The sequence below is a fragment of the Phoenix dactylifera genome, chromosome 11, assembly GCF_009389715.1.
Source record: "Phoenix dactylifera cultivar Barhee BC4 chromosome 11, palm_55x_up_171113_PBpolish2nd_filt_p, whole genome shotgun sequence".
NCBI lineage: Eukaryota > Viridiplantae > Streptophyta > Magnoliopsida > Arecales > Arecaceae > Phoenix > Phoenix dactylifera.
In genome coordinates this window covers 10832627-10849176 of record NC_052402.1, presented here as the reverse complement: position 1 = coordinate 10849176, position 16550 = coordinate 10832627, and the positions used below count along the sequence as shown (strand labels likewise).

Sequence of the window (16550 nt, the reverse complement as noted above, 5' to 3'; positions counted from 1 at the left end):
CCAACAAATGAATCCGGAGAGTATGCTTCCTCACAGCACTTAACGGCAGCATAACAGTATGGTAGGGTCCGTTTGTCTGAAATATTCTTTAATACCAACTTGGTATAATATTTAAGCTGAGATTAACAGAAAGGTTGCGTGCGTAGTGTTAAATTAATTGAAAAGTGTACTTCTAATCGAAACTCTCTCTATCTTTTTCAACGCGAGATTCTCCCTTTCTCCTCTCATAGAGTGCGTAAATTTCTAAAATGGCAATTTGACAATATCGCCCACCCGGTGAATGATCTACAGTAATTGCGCGCGCACTTTCAATTAAGCTTTGCCCTAATTAAATATCTAGTTTTCGGACAGATAGATTTTATTTTAATTAAAAGAAAAAACATATTGAAATAATACAAGAGGCACAGCTGTAATTAAACATGTGACCTCTCATCTCTCCAAAAAGAATCATGCCAATAGCATGAAACTAAAGATCATGTATTATTTTAAGATGAAGCAAATCGTCGTAGCTTTGATAAAATACATGCACGTAATATGTAGTCATATGACTTGATTTGGATGAAACATTGTTCATTGTCTCTTATGGATGGATTTTAGTTAATTATAAGAATGGCTTAGGTACAGTGGCATCATAATGCTTTTTCTAATGCGCAATATCTTACACGTGGTTGGGTAGATCACTGACATACATAAATTTAATTTTATGGCGCAACCACTGTCATTAGCATGATAAGCTAACCAACTACATGTGTTATTTGCTATTAGTACATAATTGTGATTATTGCTATCCCAATCACACCTGGCATAGCTGCATACCGAGACATATGAGCCATAAAATAGAGCATATTAGTTACAAATAGAAGCATATTGCATATGATTTATTAATGCGTTTGAGGTACTCACTTTGAGTATTTTGATTAAATAATAACATTGATTTGCAGATAATACAATGTATTTGGGCAACTAGGGATAGATGGCTGTGGTTTCTATTATTCCAACCCCAATGTGTATTATTTTTTTAACCCTCAGATCACCCATAAGTTCGGATATAATTTCTTCCATTGCCACCACTGACCTAATAAATTTGAGTTGCTGAAACGGCCGTTGCAAGGGCAGGTCTGTCTTTTCAACAAAATTGGTACAGTGCAACATCTGGAAGATTTAGGCCAGTAGCAGAAGGATACAATAGTAAATGGACATGTGCGAGCCAGCAAGCTAGATTTGGAGTTTTGTCTCCTGGGTTGACCTCATTCCTCTCACTCCCATCATCCCTCTCGCTCTGTTGCTTTCCCTTTACTGCTCTCCCAGGCCCCCCTCCCCCAGCCCTTCTCTGGTTTCATGGATTCTCTCCTTCACCCATCAACTCGAAGGGGAAAGGAATCACCAACCATTTCACCAAACCATCCCTTTCTCTCCGTCCGAACTCTCATTTATTGAAAGAAAAAGTGTTTTTTTTTTCCTTCCATCTGTCCATCTTGGTGCTGAACTACTGCTTTCTTGTCTCTCTTTCCTTTGGGTTTTCCCTTCCATTGTTTTCTTTGGTGTTTCATCGATTAGTTTCCTTGGAGACCCACACGGCCGCATCAGGGCATTTCTCTGCTTTGAAACCACTCTAACTGGGTTTCCTTGGTTGGGGTCCTGTGTTTTGTCGGGGTTGTTTTATTTGAGGCTCCATGCTTTAAGGCTCTGTCCGTGGGAAGGAACCCTTTGCTTGGTAGAGGAAAGATCATCAGGATTAAATCACCAAAAGAGGTATATTTCCTTGCAAGGTTTTTTCTTTTCCCTTATTGCGATGTTAATGTTTCAAAATAATATGTTTTTTTTTCATGTTTTATTTCAACTGATGTTATGAAATGCATCATTTTTTTTCCATCCTCTGGCAATGATGAAAAATGGGAGAGAGATAGCATGGGGAGATTTGCATCTCTCTCTCTCTCTCTCTCTCTCTCTCTCTCTCTCTCTCTCTCTCTCCTGTGGATGTTTTTAGTATGTTCTCATCGAGTTGGGATTTTTAGAAATTAATGCATGTAATGCCGGAGATGTTATTAAATGTTTTGTTATCAGTGAAATATATGGTAATCAGTGCCTTCCTTTTGCACATTAAAGATGTCAAGCAAACTTTGCGTGTTTCCTGTTTTTGGAGAATTGTCGTTGTGAAGTTAAAAAAAAATACGAGAAATACAGTGTTTCTGTTATTTTCAAAGTGCAAATTGTTAAGTTCAGGATGCATTGAAATCCGTGGCAACATATGTTTCGGTTTGCAAAATGCATTAAATTTTAGTTTTTTTTTCGTTCAGAGAAGCGTCGATTTACTACTTTGCCAGAATAAGCTTTCGGGTTGGGGCACTAATGAAGCCTATCTAAATTACATAACATTCATATCACAATCTAGCTGTTTTGTCAACCCATTGATGTCAACAGCTTGCCAGGCTATGTGCAAATCTGATTTTTAGAATCCAATGCCTCATACTGTTCTCCTTTTGAATCCCAGAGGAGAAAATGTCGACCAGTGATTCTCTGAATACTGATTTGTTGAAGAAGACCCCAGTTTTTGGCTTGAGAGTGTGGGTCCTGATAGGCCTTGGCGTAGGCTTATTGATAGTGCTGATTCTCCTTATCCTATCCATATGGATGACATCTCAGAGGAAGACGCGGAGGACCTTTGATAAGTTCCCTCTCTCACAAATTCCTAATGTCTCCAAGGAAATCACAGTGGACAGAGTTGGTGGTCACAGTCTTGCCCAGAGTTTCCATGAACGCGAAGGACCTATATATTCCTTATATGACAAGTTTAGTGATAAAGATTCAGGGAAGATATTGGCACGTTCTATGAGTAAATCAAGCGATGCTGATAACATGAGCCAGTGCAGCTCAGTTTACTATAATGACAGGGCTGGGAGTTCATATTCTGGGGATGAAGGCAGCTCAGGACCCAAAATGAAACAATACTCTTCATATGGGCTCGTATCAGCATCTCCTTTAGTTGGCCTGCCTGAATTCTCTCATCTGGGATGGGGTCACTGGTTCACTCTAAGGGATCTTGAGTATGCAACAAATCGGTTTTCAAAGGAGAATGTCATTGGGGAGGGCGGATATGGAGTTGTTTATAGGGGCCGCCTGATAAATGGGACTCAGGTTGCAGTCAAGAAGCTTCTCAACAATCTGTGAGTATTGTTCTAACTAGTGCTTACAAAATTCTAACCCATTCGGCGTCACAACTGAGGTAATGATATTTTTTTGGTAGTCATCATTTAATGATAAAATTTCTGTATGGGTCTTGCAGGGGGCAAGCAGAGAGGGAATTTAGAGTGGAAGTGGAAGCTATTGGCCATGTTCGACATAAGAACCTGGTGCGACTTTTGGGATATTGTGTTGAAGGAACCCATAGGTGAAGACTTGTTTTGATTAATTCATTTGTTTTGTTTTGTTCAGATTTGCTTTTTCAGTTCATCAGAGCAGCATTTTAGATCCTAGTTTGTGGGGAATTCTCACATAATATAAGATGCCAAAGAACCAAGCAAGAAGGCTACCATCACCCCATATTCTAACAATGTAAATTCAGAAAAATCTCTGACCAATAATTCGGTGCTATCGGTAGAAATTCTGTCAACAAACGGCACCTGTGACCGTAATGCTGTGATACCACAATCAGTAAATCCTTCGGATAAAATTAGCTGATACAATAAAATAAACCTAACTTCTAGTACAACACAAAAGGGGACTGGTGATGGTACTGGTTTTAACTCCCACAGCAATGAACTCTGACCATTTGTGCACATAGAGACTCAATTTTATGGATCATGTACATATTATGAATGTGACCAAAATCATCTGCCAAGAGAATCCTTGTGATGAAATCATCTGTACTTAGTGCCATTAAGTTTCTTACTTCAGCAAAAGATGCTTCGGTGTCATAGTATAGTAGAACTAATCTCAACACTGTGCTCCTCTAATCCTCTAGACAAGGTGGGAAGATTTTAGTAAATATGCCTACTACCTAAAGAAGAAAAATAAAAACTAAGAGGAACTAGATTCACATTCTTCTTCAGCTATGGTACACTAAGATGATTTACATGGAAGATATCATATCTATTCTAGTATTAATGGAAACTCCTGAGCGGTAAGCGACCCTCTGCTCCAGCATTCGTCTGTCTCCACAGCACATGCATCGGTGGTGCCAAATTTTAGTTAGTGAAAATTCAGACAGCTTGCAAATTGTCCCCTTTTCTACTGAAAGCAGGTCCCATTGCTGGAAAAAACAAGAAGATATAAAAGAATTAAGCAAAAGCTTCATCGCAAGAACATCAATATGTTGTTTGGATTGCACCTCTGAGATCCAAAGGACAATAGAAACCTTTCAATGTAGTGAAAGGGTATCCTGAAAGTTCAACGAACTGATGTTTTTCTAAATTTTGAAGCATGAAAGCCATTAAGAAAAATCAAATGAATGGTTGCTTGTAAAAGTTTGAAGCCATTAACCAAAACTGTAGCACTATTACGTATTCTCATATTATAGCTCAAATCAGGAACCCCTCTGATATAACAGTTTTTCAAACCCAATCTTTTTGAAAGTATATTCACCCCTAAGCAGTTCTTTGTAATAGAAAAAAGAAGATGAGGTATGTGGCATTACAAACAGCTAGACACCAAGATAGTAGGAGAGCCTTTAATTTGGAAGTAATTGATGTATATAATAGTGGCATTACTCGATACCATCATATGATAGTGAATTCCTCTGCAAAACTTTAACTGGTACATTATTTCATTTGCACGTAGCACTTAATATACTAGGGAAGCAGTAAATGAAAACCTTAATGGAATTCGCCAACCCCTTCTGATATTATAGTTTAATCCTTAGAATGCTACTAGAAAGGTTAGCTATATGGTCACTCTCATGTACAAGCAGTTATTCAACCGCCTTTATTCAAATTCTTTGGTAAATTAATTGTGCCTTTTGCTCTATCAAAATTAAGTTGTTCCATTCAATTTCTACTTACTGAATCTTCAGTTGTGTGATTAATGGCCTGTCTCCAGTTGTTGACAATCAGGAGAAGGTTGAATGCTAGTATTTTTCTGAACTGATTTTTAGCACTATCTCACAGTGCTCTTTTTGCAAATTGAATAATGTACTTTAGGATGCTTGTTTATGAGTATGTAAACAATGGAAACTTAGAGCAGTGGCTTCATGGAGCTATGCGTCAACATGGTGTTCTTAGTTGGGAGAATCGCATGAAGGTTATCCTAGGAACTACAAAGGCGTAAGTTTTGACACCCCAATCCAATTCATACATTTTACCTTTAATGATGGTTTTCTGATTCATTATGATGAACTTAAAATTCAACTCTCTTTTTTTTTTTGCGTATTAGTAGTTTGTGATTGATAGTTTACTAAATTGAATAGCTAAATGGCTTTCAGACTTGCATATCTGCATGAAGCAATTGAACCGAAAGTTGTGCATCGAGACATAAAATCAAGCAATATTTTAATTGATGATGAATACAATGGCAAGGTTTCTGATTTTGGATTGGCCAAGCTCTTGGGTTCAGGCAAGAGCCATGTCACAACTAGAGTAATGGGAACTTTTGGGTATGCCTACATTTTTTATCTGTGCTATTTTTCATGTTCTGTTAATAGAATCTGAGAGAATTTAACCGAGGATATGGCTGTTATTTTCATTTTCATTTTTCAGGTACGTGGCACCTGAGTATGCAAATACTGGATTACTAAATGAGAAGAGCGATGTTTACAGTTTTGGAGTGCTTCTGTTGGAAGTTGTGACGGGCAGGGATCCTGTGGATTATGGTCGGTCTGCAAATGAGGTACAGTTTGCTAATTCAAGATACGACTCATGACTAGCATTCTGAATGAAATCTTTCTGTTCCATTTCACATCTACTTCTTTGTTTACAAATAAAATTTTAAACTTCAATTTTTTTATAATATTCAGCAATCAGCTGTAAATCTGGTGGCAAAATGATGTCTGACTTGTAGAGATAACTCATATTAGGGATTGCTTGGTTATGGTTTTGCTATAGCTAGGTTTATTTACATGCATTTTAGCTATTTTAAGTAGTAACGATAGCATCTCTCCGACCAGATCAATCTTGTGGAGTGGCTTAAAATGATGGTAGGAGATAGGAGAGCTGAGGAAGTAGTGGATCCCACCCTGGAGGTGAAACCATCCACACGGGCTCTTAAACGAGCTCTTCTAGTTGCACTGAGATGTGTTGATCCCAATGCGGATAAAAGACCAAAGATGGGCCAGGTTGTTCGAATGCTCGAAGCAGACGAAGTCCCACACCGCGAGGTTGTACTCCCTGTTATAAACCCCTTCTCCTTCCACTGTCACTTGAATGATTTATACTTTGATAGGATCTGTATTGAGACTTGATTTATTTTTCACAAAAGGATCGGAGACACCGGAGGAGTCACATTGGTAGCATGGAGATCGAACCTCTAAAGGAGAATGCAAATTCTTCTGATATGGAAAACGGTGGTGGAACATCGGAGGGTCAGATAGCAGGAAGGTCTCAAGCATAAGGTTGACTGACATGTTGCAGGAGATCAGACATCAGCATTCTCTCTTTGCTAACGAGATTGAAAAGCTTTCATTGACTGCTATCCAGATGCCACTGGCTGCAAGGTGATATGTGGAGGTAGAATGAGGATTTGTAGTTTGGAGTTCTCGAGTCATAATGCTGTTTCTGCTACCAACATCAAGAGAGACAGGAAGAGCAAACTCATCCTGTGGGAGTTTCTGAAGCAACCGGTGATTCCAGCTTTTGTTGTACAGATACCTGTCTTCAATTGAGACTTCTCACTTCTTTTATATACAATTTATCTGTTATTTTTATACCCTCTCCCCTCTGCTTGTGTCCTTGATGTCTGGTAGAAGAATGATCATTTATTATTTCCCCACTTTGCCTTTCTTTGCAGCCACGAGGTTTTTTATTGGGATGGAATGATGCCTTGCTGCGTGGCATCTCTCTCTTTTAATCCGTCTTTGTCCATGTTTTAATTGCCAAGGTTTCTTTTCTTCTGTTATCTTTCTTTTTTGACTTTTTATATCAATGAGGCCTATATTTACAAACTGATCAATTATTGGGGAGAGGAAGAGGACATGGTTAGGCATCAACTGTTAGCTGATTCCATAAACCAATCAACCTTTCCTGAATGTTCTAATTAAATTCCTGACAATTTGATGACAGATTAATCTGACATTAGGTAGGTTCTAATTAAATTCCTGACTATTTGATGTTAGATTAATCTGACATTAGGTACTCTATCCCTGAAGGGCTGGCTAGTCTTGAGTCTTTGCAGCCAAGTGCTACTTGCAAGCTTGCCAATCCTGAACCAGATTATCTCGAGTACTACTTCCTTTTATTTGTAGAAGTTAGATTTTCAATCTTAAACCTCCAAACATCTTTTAAAGTCATTTTGCCAAAGCTTGATTGTAGGTGAAAATATTTTCGAATTAAGGTTGACCCAAGATTTAAAAAAGCATTCTTTTGATCATTCATTCATTATCTATTGAGTAAATCTGTTTACCTCATATGAAGACCCAAAATTGCCCCTACATGATAAGTAAATTATAAAAAAATTCTAAGGTTTACCTAATATGAGGTGCTAGATGCATGTTGGAACTCCAAGCAACTAACAATGAATAAATAAATGAGTAAATTAAAAAACTATTCTGAGATTAAGGGTAAATTATATTTTCAAATTTTTTTCAGACGTGGCATGTGGTTCCTATTAAAAATTAACGGTTTAACTAATATTTCGTTAATTTATGGGTGGAAGTATTGGATAAATTAAACCTCAGAAGACTAAGTGTAGGTTTTTCATACTAATTGATGTAAATATAATTTACTCTTAATCTCAGAATAGTTTTTTAATTTACTCATATTTATTTATTCATTGTTAGTTGTTTGGAGTTCCAACATGCATCTAGCACCACAAATTTCAATAAAGATGTACTTTCTTGAACTAAATGGGATGAAAGAATTCTTGAAATGGAAATGATTTTTATTCCCCAATTTTTCTTCCCATAACATTTTAATAAACTTAACACGATATAATCCATTTAATGAGATCTATTTTGGTATGTTGTTTGCTCGATTTTATATGGATATCTTAGACACATTGCCACATTAACCTTGAATGCCGATTTTATAATTCTTTTACTTCAAAAAATATCATGTAACATGAAAATTTTATTTTTAATTTACATTAAGTTTAAAAATAAATAATCATAAGACGATAAAGGCCTCCTTGGTTTCAATTATACTTAAATATTTGTTTGATTATAATTGGATATTAATAAATGAAATGGGAAGATCATTAAAAAATATTAAAATAAGATAAAAGTGTTCTTACGTGCAAGGTTTTAGAGACCGACCTTACTCTTGGAACTCCTAAATTAGATTAATTTCTATCTTCGGATAGAAAAATATGGTTGTGCTATCCATTTAGAATAAGTATGCATACTAATTTGCATTCATATTTGTTGAAAAATATAAATATAAATATGAATATACCAACATCCTATTCATATATAATCCATTATGAGCACTAGGTGTGACAGAACTTCTTCCAACTCTTATCAGTTCATGGTGGGACTCTTCTCTGGTGCTGTGGTTGGCTCACTACCATCATTGCGAGAGATAGTTGCTTCTACCATTCCCTGTTGGTGTTAGAATTCTTCTTTCTTTGCAACAAAAAAGGTGTATAAAGGTGTTTGAAAGTAGATTAGGTAATAACCGATAAGGGTACAAGCAAATGTCCCTGGTCCAATTAAGTTAGTTGCTTGATTGTTACACTTATCCTGTTTTCAACATGAAAGGAGTCTTAGATGCTTCAAATTAATAATACATTACTTTATAATTATTAAGTAAGTATTCCTCCTCTATAATCATATTATGGCACAAAAGTATGGTTTTCTTTTTCTTAACCTTTAAGAGACCTCATGGTGCATGATTTAGTACTATACATTAATGTTACAAATAACTAATAAGTCGCTTTTTTGACATTACAAAGAGAAATCTTAAGGCAATAAAAGCTCGATCATCTTTTCCTAAGCATGATGAATGAGTGGTGACATGGTAACAATCAGGAGCTCGATATCTTTTTTTTCTTTTTAATCTAGAAAGCTGGTTGATTATCTTGCTAAACCTTTTTCCAATGTTTTTCTTTTGGGGGCTTGGGGGATAAGGTATAAAGTGAGATGTAACAGTGCACCTCCCCGGTCATCAAGGATGTACTGGTATGCCACTCGAAATAACAATCCAAATAAGCAATGTTAACTCTCTGCATGACTAATTAAGCTAGTAATCTTTTCTCTTTGTTCTTTGTTGATTAAAAATAATTCTTTCATGGCCTAGTGCATAAGCAGTGATAACTCACGTTTTAAGAATATGTTTGGAAGCGAATTAAGAGGGAGCAGAAATCACGAGCCCAGCAATTTTCACTCTTTTCAGCCAAATATTTGTCGAAGTATTTAGATTAGTTTTTTTTTAAAAATAAAATAGTTATTTTTAAAAAAGTTGGTACACAACTCTTTGCTTTCCAGATCCATTTATTCCACTTTATTCATAAATAAATACTTCATATAAGACAGAACATTTTTTTTTCTGTAATAGAAAAGAGTAGAAATTAATTTACACATTTCAGATCAATTGATTTTATTTTCAAATACAGTCTAAACAATTCTACTAATTTTTTTTTTAAAAGAAACTCATCTTTGAGCAATCGCAACTACGTATCTTGGATTGCTGAAAAGGCATGGTAAAAGATAGTGCAACGAATGTGAAAATAAATAGATGGATACCTTGGCGTTTTTCACCTGGGAGCCCCATCTCCTAACATTTCCTCAAGGTCAATTTTGGTAGGTCGATGCTGGATGGAGGCACAAAAGGTGGAGCGGGTTTCGTTATTAGGATCCGAACTCCAGGATCATGCTAGCGGAAGGTTGTCAGTTATTTAACTACACGGTTCCTGATGCGGAGCTGAGTGCTGCTTGAGCAAGTCTTCGATATGCTCAGCATGTGTTCTTAGCTAGCTCAGTCATCCTGGAGGGTGACTCAGCTACGGTCATCAGCTGGATCCCGGAGGATCCGAGGGTCGCTGTTGGTGACCATCCTTTGCTTCGCGATATTTGGATGATGAGAGACGGAGGAATTATTCAGATGAAGCATATTTTTAGAGAAGCCAACGGGGTTGCGGATTGGATGGCCATCTATGTAGCTAACCATGCCGATAGCATTCTGTGGGCGAAGAATGAGGAGCTGCCTCGAGAATTCTGTGATATTCTGCTTTTCGATCTTTTTAGATGCGTCCGTATATATATTATATAAATCAGTCGGTCTAGCAAAAAAATAAAAAAAATAAAAGAAGAAGAAGAAGAAGAAGAATAGTAGTATGGATACCTTTTCTCAGCATCCAAGCAAAAAAACCAAATGCAGCCTTTTCTAACATAACTACAGATGGGATAAAAAGAAAGAGGAGAATGATACGCTCGCTCAAAAGACCTTGCCCTGTACCGAGAGAAGCAAGTCGAGCTACCTGCTGAAAAGTGGGTGGCAGCAAACGAATACTGCACACTGTACCATCCCACGTGAGACCAAAAGCTTGGCGTCGTCGCGACGGCAATCTCGATGCCTGCAGAGTCTTCTGCCAGCGCGTTCCTCCAAGTCCTCTCGGCCTGAAAAAGCGAGCTCCCACCATCGCTCATGTCTGTCGCCATCTTTCCTTCTGTTTTTGAGCTGAAATCGCCTTAGCTTTGCGCTCTGAGCAGACAACCTTTCCACCCTGGCTCGCACTTTTTGGCCTGCTGAGGCCATCATTGTTGTGTTGCAGAATAGAGTGAGAGAGAGTCAGAGAAGCTGTGGAGAAAAATGAATAAGAAATGATCTACCGAAACGGCTCTTATACTAGTTCTTATATACACTTATATTATCCCTGTACAAAGTTATATTGTTTCTGTGCACATTTATATATATGCATATACACAGTTATGTGTAGCTGTGTATTATTAGAGAATAATATGAATAGCTGCTACGAATCGAGAATTAAAGAAAGCTTGAAAATTGGAACGAGTGTTGAATCCTGATCAAAGTGGACAAGAATTATAGTGCGGACAATTGAAGGACTTTAATTTACTGTTCCTTTTTTTTTAATCATGACGTCTTCTGCTATTCACCCTTCTCCTTTTTCAGTGTACCGATTGCTTTCTTTATTGTTCCACGATACAATTTTTGGAAAGGATAAAGTTTTTGTTGAATCTTGTGCCGTTGAACTCTTCTACCTAACATGTTGCATTGATTTTAGATTCTCACCAAAATTTCGGGTGTGCATCCATTTCTTGGGTGTTTCATAGAATCCTGAGTTCTGTGCTTTTGTACGGCTGTACCTACCACTGCTTGAGGAAACCAGGAACATAGAATCCCCAGTTGATTGAATGAAAAGATTTAACCACTTAAGAGTGGTTGCACTCCAATCTAAACTCTAGAAAAAGATTTGAATTGCCAAGCATTTGTCTAATATTCTTTTTCTCAAATAACTAAGAAATTTCTTCATGTCGAATTTTTCAATCTGGACCAATGGAAAAATGAATGAACTTCCTTAATAGCTTCAGAAGTTGAGAAGTAACAGCTTCTACGCCAATTAGTTCCACCTATCAGAACATAGCCAACTCTTTGTACGAGCTCTGAGGTATGAATTTTATTGTGGAGGCATTTGACGCTTTCTTATGTGGGTAAACACGGAGTAGCGAGTACATAATTTAGCACACTTTGGCACAGTTATCTAGGTCTATGGGCCTAGGAAGTGAACAATTGGTTTACGTGTTTAATGGCATGCAACACAGCTACAGTGGAGTTAGTGTGGCAGACGGAGTAGGTTGTCTCTAATATATGACCATGTCTGCACACAGAAAATCCTAAGTTAAGAGCAAACATCGGCCTAATTCTAACCAGAGGCATCTTCCCTAGCTAACAGAGATGGTTCTAGTCACGCCCCCGCCTCTACGAGGCACGTGAGGCACCCAGTGCCCACGTGGGGGCCATATGAGAGGGGAACACGGGACTCCCCTGCTAGATATTGTCCGGTTCTGGAGCTTCACGCAAGCGTCCTTCACCCCTCTCCGGTTTTGTTTTCCACCCAAAACGCGTCTGCAGGATTAGGAGACACCCACCTCATATGCCCAGGCTCTGAAACGAGTCTTTCCGATGTGGGACTATTGGGCCTCACACCCTTCCCACCATCGGACAAGAGCCGTCCTCGGCTCTGATACCAAATGTCATGCCCCCGCCTTTACGAGGCACGTGAGGCACCCAGTGCTCATGTGGGGGCCACATGAGGGGGGAACACGGGGCTTCCCTGCCAGATATTGTCCGGTTCTGGGGCTTCACGCAAGCGTCCTTCACCCCTCTTCGGTTTTGTTTTCCACCCAAAACGCGTCTGCAGGATTAGGAGACACCCACCTCATATGCCCAGGCTCTGGAACGAGTCTTTCCGATGTGGGACTATTGGGCCTCACAGTTCTTTTAATGGTTGTTAGAAGTGCAGTGACTAACCCCTCCTCGGCCATCTTCTCAATTGCACTTAATGTTTAGATTACTAAGACTAGGCCTAATTGGGTCTTAAAACTAAGTTTATTTTAAAATCGGACCCAGCCAACCAAATATAGAACCTGGGCTAGGTCCAGCTAAAGTTGGATGCTGCTGATTGGATACTAGCGATCAGGCTCTATTGGAGTGCTATCGGGCCACTGCAACATAAATCTCACGGAATATAATATAAGAATTTCACACATCTCTCTCTTCTGCCTCTTCTTGTAGCTGAATTAGAGAATGATCCACTCAATCCAAAGACGACCTAATTAGGCCCCGTACCCTAAATCCTCGAGGGAAGAAAATCTCGGATAACCCAATCACAGCTCGTGAAGGAGATTCCCGGCCAAAAACCCACGCCCGAAGTATCTCAAGCCGCAGTGGCTGATAGCGTGCCAAGTGTTCGACCATAACCCTCACGTCGAAGCCCATCAACCAATCGAACGAAAGGTTTAGATTTCCTTGGATAAGGAATCGACCTCCTCCCCTCCCATTTCCCTCCTCTTATTAAGTACTCCTCGGACCCAAGCGTTCACTCAGAGCACCTTCCAACCATTTCCATTATCGTTCTTTCTCCTATCTCCGGGGGCGTTAAATCTTTATCTAGTACTTCTCAATGGCTGCCACCATGGCCCTCTCCTCCCCCTCCTTCGCCGGGAAGGCGGTGAAGCTCGCCCCCTCGCCCTCCACCATCCTTGGCGAGGGCAGGGTCACCATGCGGAAGACCATCGGCAAGCCCGTCCCCTCCGGCAGCCCATGGTACGGCCCGGACCGCGTGAAGTACCTGGGCCCCTTCTCCGGCGAGCCCCCATCCTATCTGACCGGCGAATTCCCCGGCGACTACGGGTGGGACACCGCCGGCCTCTCGGCCGACCCCGAGACATTCGCTAAGAACCGCGAGCTTGAGGTGATCCACTGCAGGTGGGCCATGCTTGGTGCCCTCGGCTGCGTCTTCCCCGAGCTGCTGGCCCGCAACGGGGTCAAGTTCGGCGAGGCTGTGTGGTTCAAGGCCGGAGCTCAGATCTTCAGCGAGGGTGGTTTGGACTACTTGGGCAACCCAAGCTTGGTCCACGCCCAGAGCATCCTCGCCATCTGGGCCTGCCAAGTTGTATTGATGGGCGCCGTCGAGGGCTACCGCGTTGCCGGTGGCCCGCTCGGCGAGGTCACCGACCCGCTATACCCCGGCGGGAGCTTCGATCCCTTGGGCCTGGCCGATGACCCGGAGGCTTTCGCCGAACTCAAAGTGAAGGAGATCAAGAACGGCAGGCTGGCCATGTTCTCCATGTTCGGTTTCTTTGTTCAGGCTATTGTGACCGGCAAGGGTCCGTTGGAGAACCTGGCCGACCACCTTGCGGATCCTGTCAACAACAATGCTTGGGCCTACGCCACCAACTTCGTGCCCGGAAAGTGAGGGAGTATCCTTTAGGATTTTGTTTGGAGATTGAGATTGCTGGTGTGATGTACATCATTCCTGTGCAATATAGTTCTCCTTCTCCATCACCATGTAATGAATCTTCTGTTCGTCTTTTCTTTTGTCACTTCTTCTAGTATTTTTTTTTTTTGGATAAAGATTGGCAGCTATTCAGGGCCCCAAATCCAATTCCTTCCGGATCTACGTAAATCAAAACTTAATTACCTACGTAAAGGTCCGCAGAGAGTGAAGTTTTGTAGATGCTGGAATTGATTACTACGTCTTTGGAGCGGAGGAAGAGAATTGCTTGCGAGTCGGGTGGGTCATCCATTGGAGAGTCCGGCCCATTCAAGCACCGATCCGTGATGGGCACGGGAGCTCATGCATGGCCCATAACTGCCATGTGGGCTTTGCCCCATCATTCATGGGCCTTGAACCAATATTTTTGTTGTAAGGGTAGACTGGGCCAAGCTTTACGATGGGCTGGCCTAGGCTTGGCAAATTATTATGTGGCATTAAGGAACATATTAGTATATGATTATTTACAACATTTCTATATCGAACAAGATGACTTGAGCTATATCTGCTGATGTGGCTTTTAAATTACATATGAACAATTTGTTTTTAGAAATACATTTCATGATATGATGGGAATATTTTTATTGGGAACCTTGATGCTATCTTCATCGCTTGGTGGAATATTTTGAATTATCCAGGCTCAATCGTCATCCTTATCACATTAGACACAACTCACGTATTTGAGAGCGGCAGAGAGGCTTATCCTGCATTCAAGAATTGAATCCGAAACTTCTAGTTGCTAACCAAAGCGATGGGACTACTGAATCAAGCCCCTCCACCATTTGGACATGGTTCCCTTTCCTTTCTATGTATACAAAATCCGGTAGCCTTTATAGATGCTATATACGTGCATATGATTTAGGTGCAACTTCGGTTTGCTGCACCAATATGACAGAGTTTTGCCAACAACTGTTAGCTGAGCTCATTGGTACCCAATTTTATAGAAGAAGGATAGGTGTCGATATTCAATGATGTCAAATAATCATCATGTTATTAAGAAAAGGAATCAATCATAGAAATACTTTTGAGATAATGCGATGACCAGCCGCCATCATTACAAACCAACTTAAATTACTGGCTGGTCCATAGTGAAAGTCCCCTAAACTCGCATCATATTCTAAACATTAATTATCTTGACCATTAGAATCATATGCTAAATGTGAAACTCGGTCGGGTATCATGTCTCATAAAAGTTAGAGCCCGGTCAAAAAATGAACCGATCAATAGTTTCTCGCTCTCTCTCAAAACAACACCAACAATAACAATAACATGTCAAAAAAAAAAAAAAAAACAGCAACGTGTCAAAAAAGAAAAAAATATATTTTATTATATGGTGCCCGCCCCCATTTGAATTTGTTCGTGAGCCATTACCTAACCCACAATCCTTCCTCAACGCCAAGGCAACGTTGACTCGAACGATCGCGTACTTCCCGTGAAAGCACGCGTCTTTCCAACGCGTCGGCCACAGTTCACACCTGATAGGCTGATTGCCATCCCAAAACCCAAGACCGATGACACAGACTCACAAACACGCGGGTCCCACAAAATGGTTTATTTTTTTATTTTTTTTATTTTTTGTTTTGACATATCCTTTCTACAATACATGTACGAATATATCCAAAAAAATTAAAAAACACAAGTTCACGGAGTGCAAGTGGCAGCTCTCCCTCTTCTGACTACAGGACGTATTCTGAATGGTGAGCCGCGTAAGCAGCCATCTAGTCAGCTGCCCCATTGACTTTTCTGAATACATGCTTGATCTTGAAGGCTACACCATCTCTCATCATTATCCCAATATTCCGAATTAGGGGTGGTTTGTGCTCCAAAGTGGTTTATTTAGCCATGCTTTAATTGACGTGTTTTTCTTTTTAAGTTGGAAATGGCTGTGTTCTGTCTCACCTTGGCGTTCCACAACAAAATACACGTCGATTCATATACAAGAATGTTGCAGTAGGAATCATGAAAATATGGTATAATGGTCTAATGAGATCCGAGATTAGACAGTCATTTTCAAAAGAAAGAAAACAAAATAAACTTTTCTTGCCAAAATCTGACGAAAGCGGAAGTAATAAATACTTTTCCCGCAGTTGATCCAAGAATTAGTGCGACTTAAACGGGGGCAACGGTTGACTCAAGATGAAAGCTGATGTAAATTCCCGTGCACAGGAAATTTCAGAGCGCACTTGCCCTCTAATGCTTATAGCCGTCGGGTATGACTCGCCTAAGTCCATCACCCGTGTCTCTCTCTCTCTCTCTCTCTCTGAAACTTCATGGCGTTTTCCTCCTCCATGTTTGCACAGAAAACGAAACCGTGTGGAAGGCTCATTTTTCTAATCCACGGTATATATAAACATGCGTTTCGAGGTGTGAAGTACATAGAAAGGAGGAGACTCTCCTTGCCCACTTTCGCTCTTGCTAACGAGGAGGAGCTAGCCTTTTTATCGGTAAATAAA

General features: G+C 40.1%; 2 protein-coding genes across 2 annotated transcripts; both read left to right on the top strand.

Annotated features, from left to right (window-relative positions):
* Nucleotides 1–1248: 1248 nt before the first annotated feature.
* LOC103714977 (probable receptor-like protein kinase At2g42960) lies at nucleotides 1249–6914 on the top strand. Its single transcript, XM_008802468.3, has 8 exons — nucleotides 1249–1752; nucleotides 2492–3164; nucleotides 3284–3388; nucleotides 5136–5258; nucleotides 5417–5587; nucleotides 5691–5820; nucleotides 6098–6307; nucleotides 6409–6914. The coding sequence occupies exons 2-8, from the start codon at nucleotides 2500–2502 to the stop codon at nucleotides 6538–6540; spliced, it is 1536 nt and encodes a 511-aa protein (XP_008800690.1). The 5' UTR covers nucleotides 1249–1752; nucleotides 2492–2499; the 3' UTR covers nucleotides 6541–6914.
* A 6217-nt stretch (nucleotides 6915–13131) lies between these two features.
* LOC103714976 (chlorophyll a-b binding protein of LHCII type 1) lies at nucleotides 13132–14146 on the top strand. Its single transcript, XM_008802467.4, has one exon. It carries the CDS (start codon nucleotides 13225–13227, stop codon nucleotides 14017–14019), a length of 795 nt encoding a protein of 264 aa, XP_008800689.2. The 5' UTR covers nucleotides 13132–13224; the 3' UTR covers nucleotides 14020–14146.
* Nucleotides 14147–16550: the final 2404 nt, after the last annotated feature.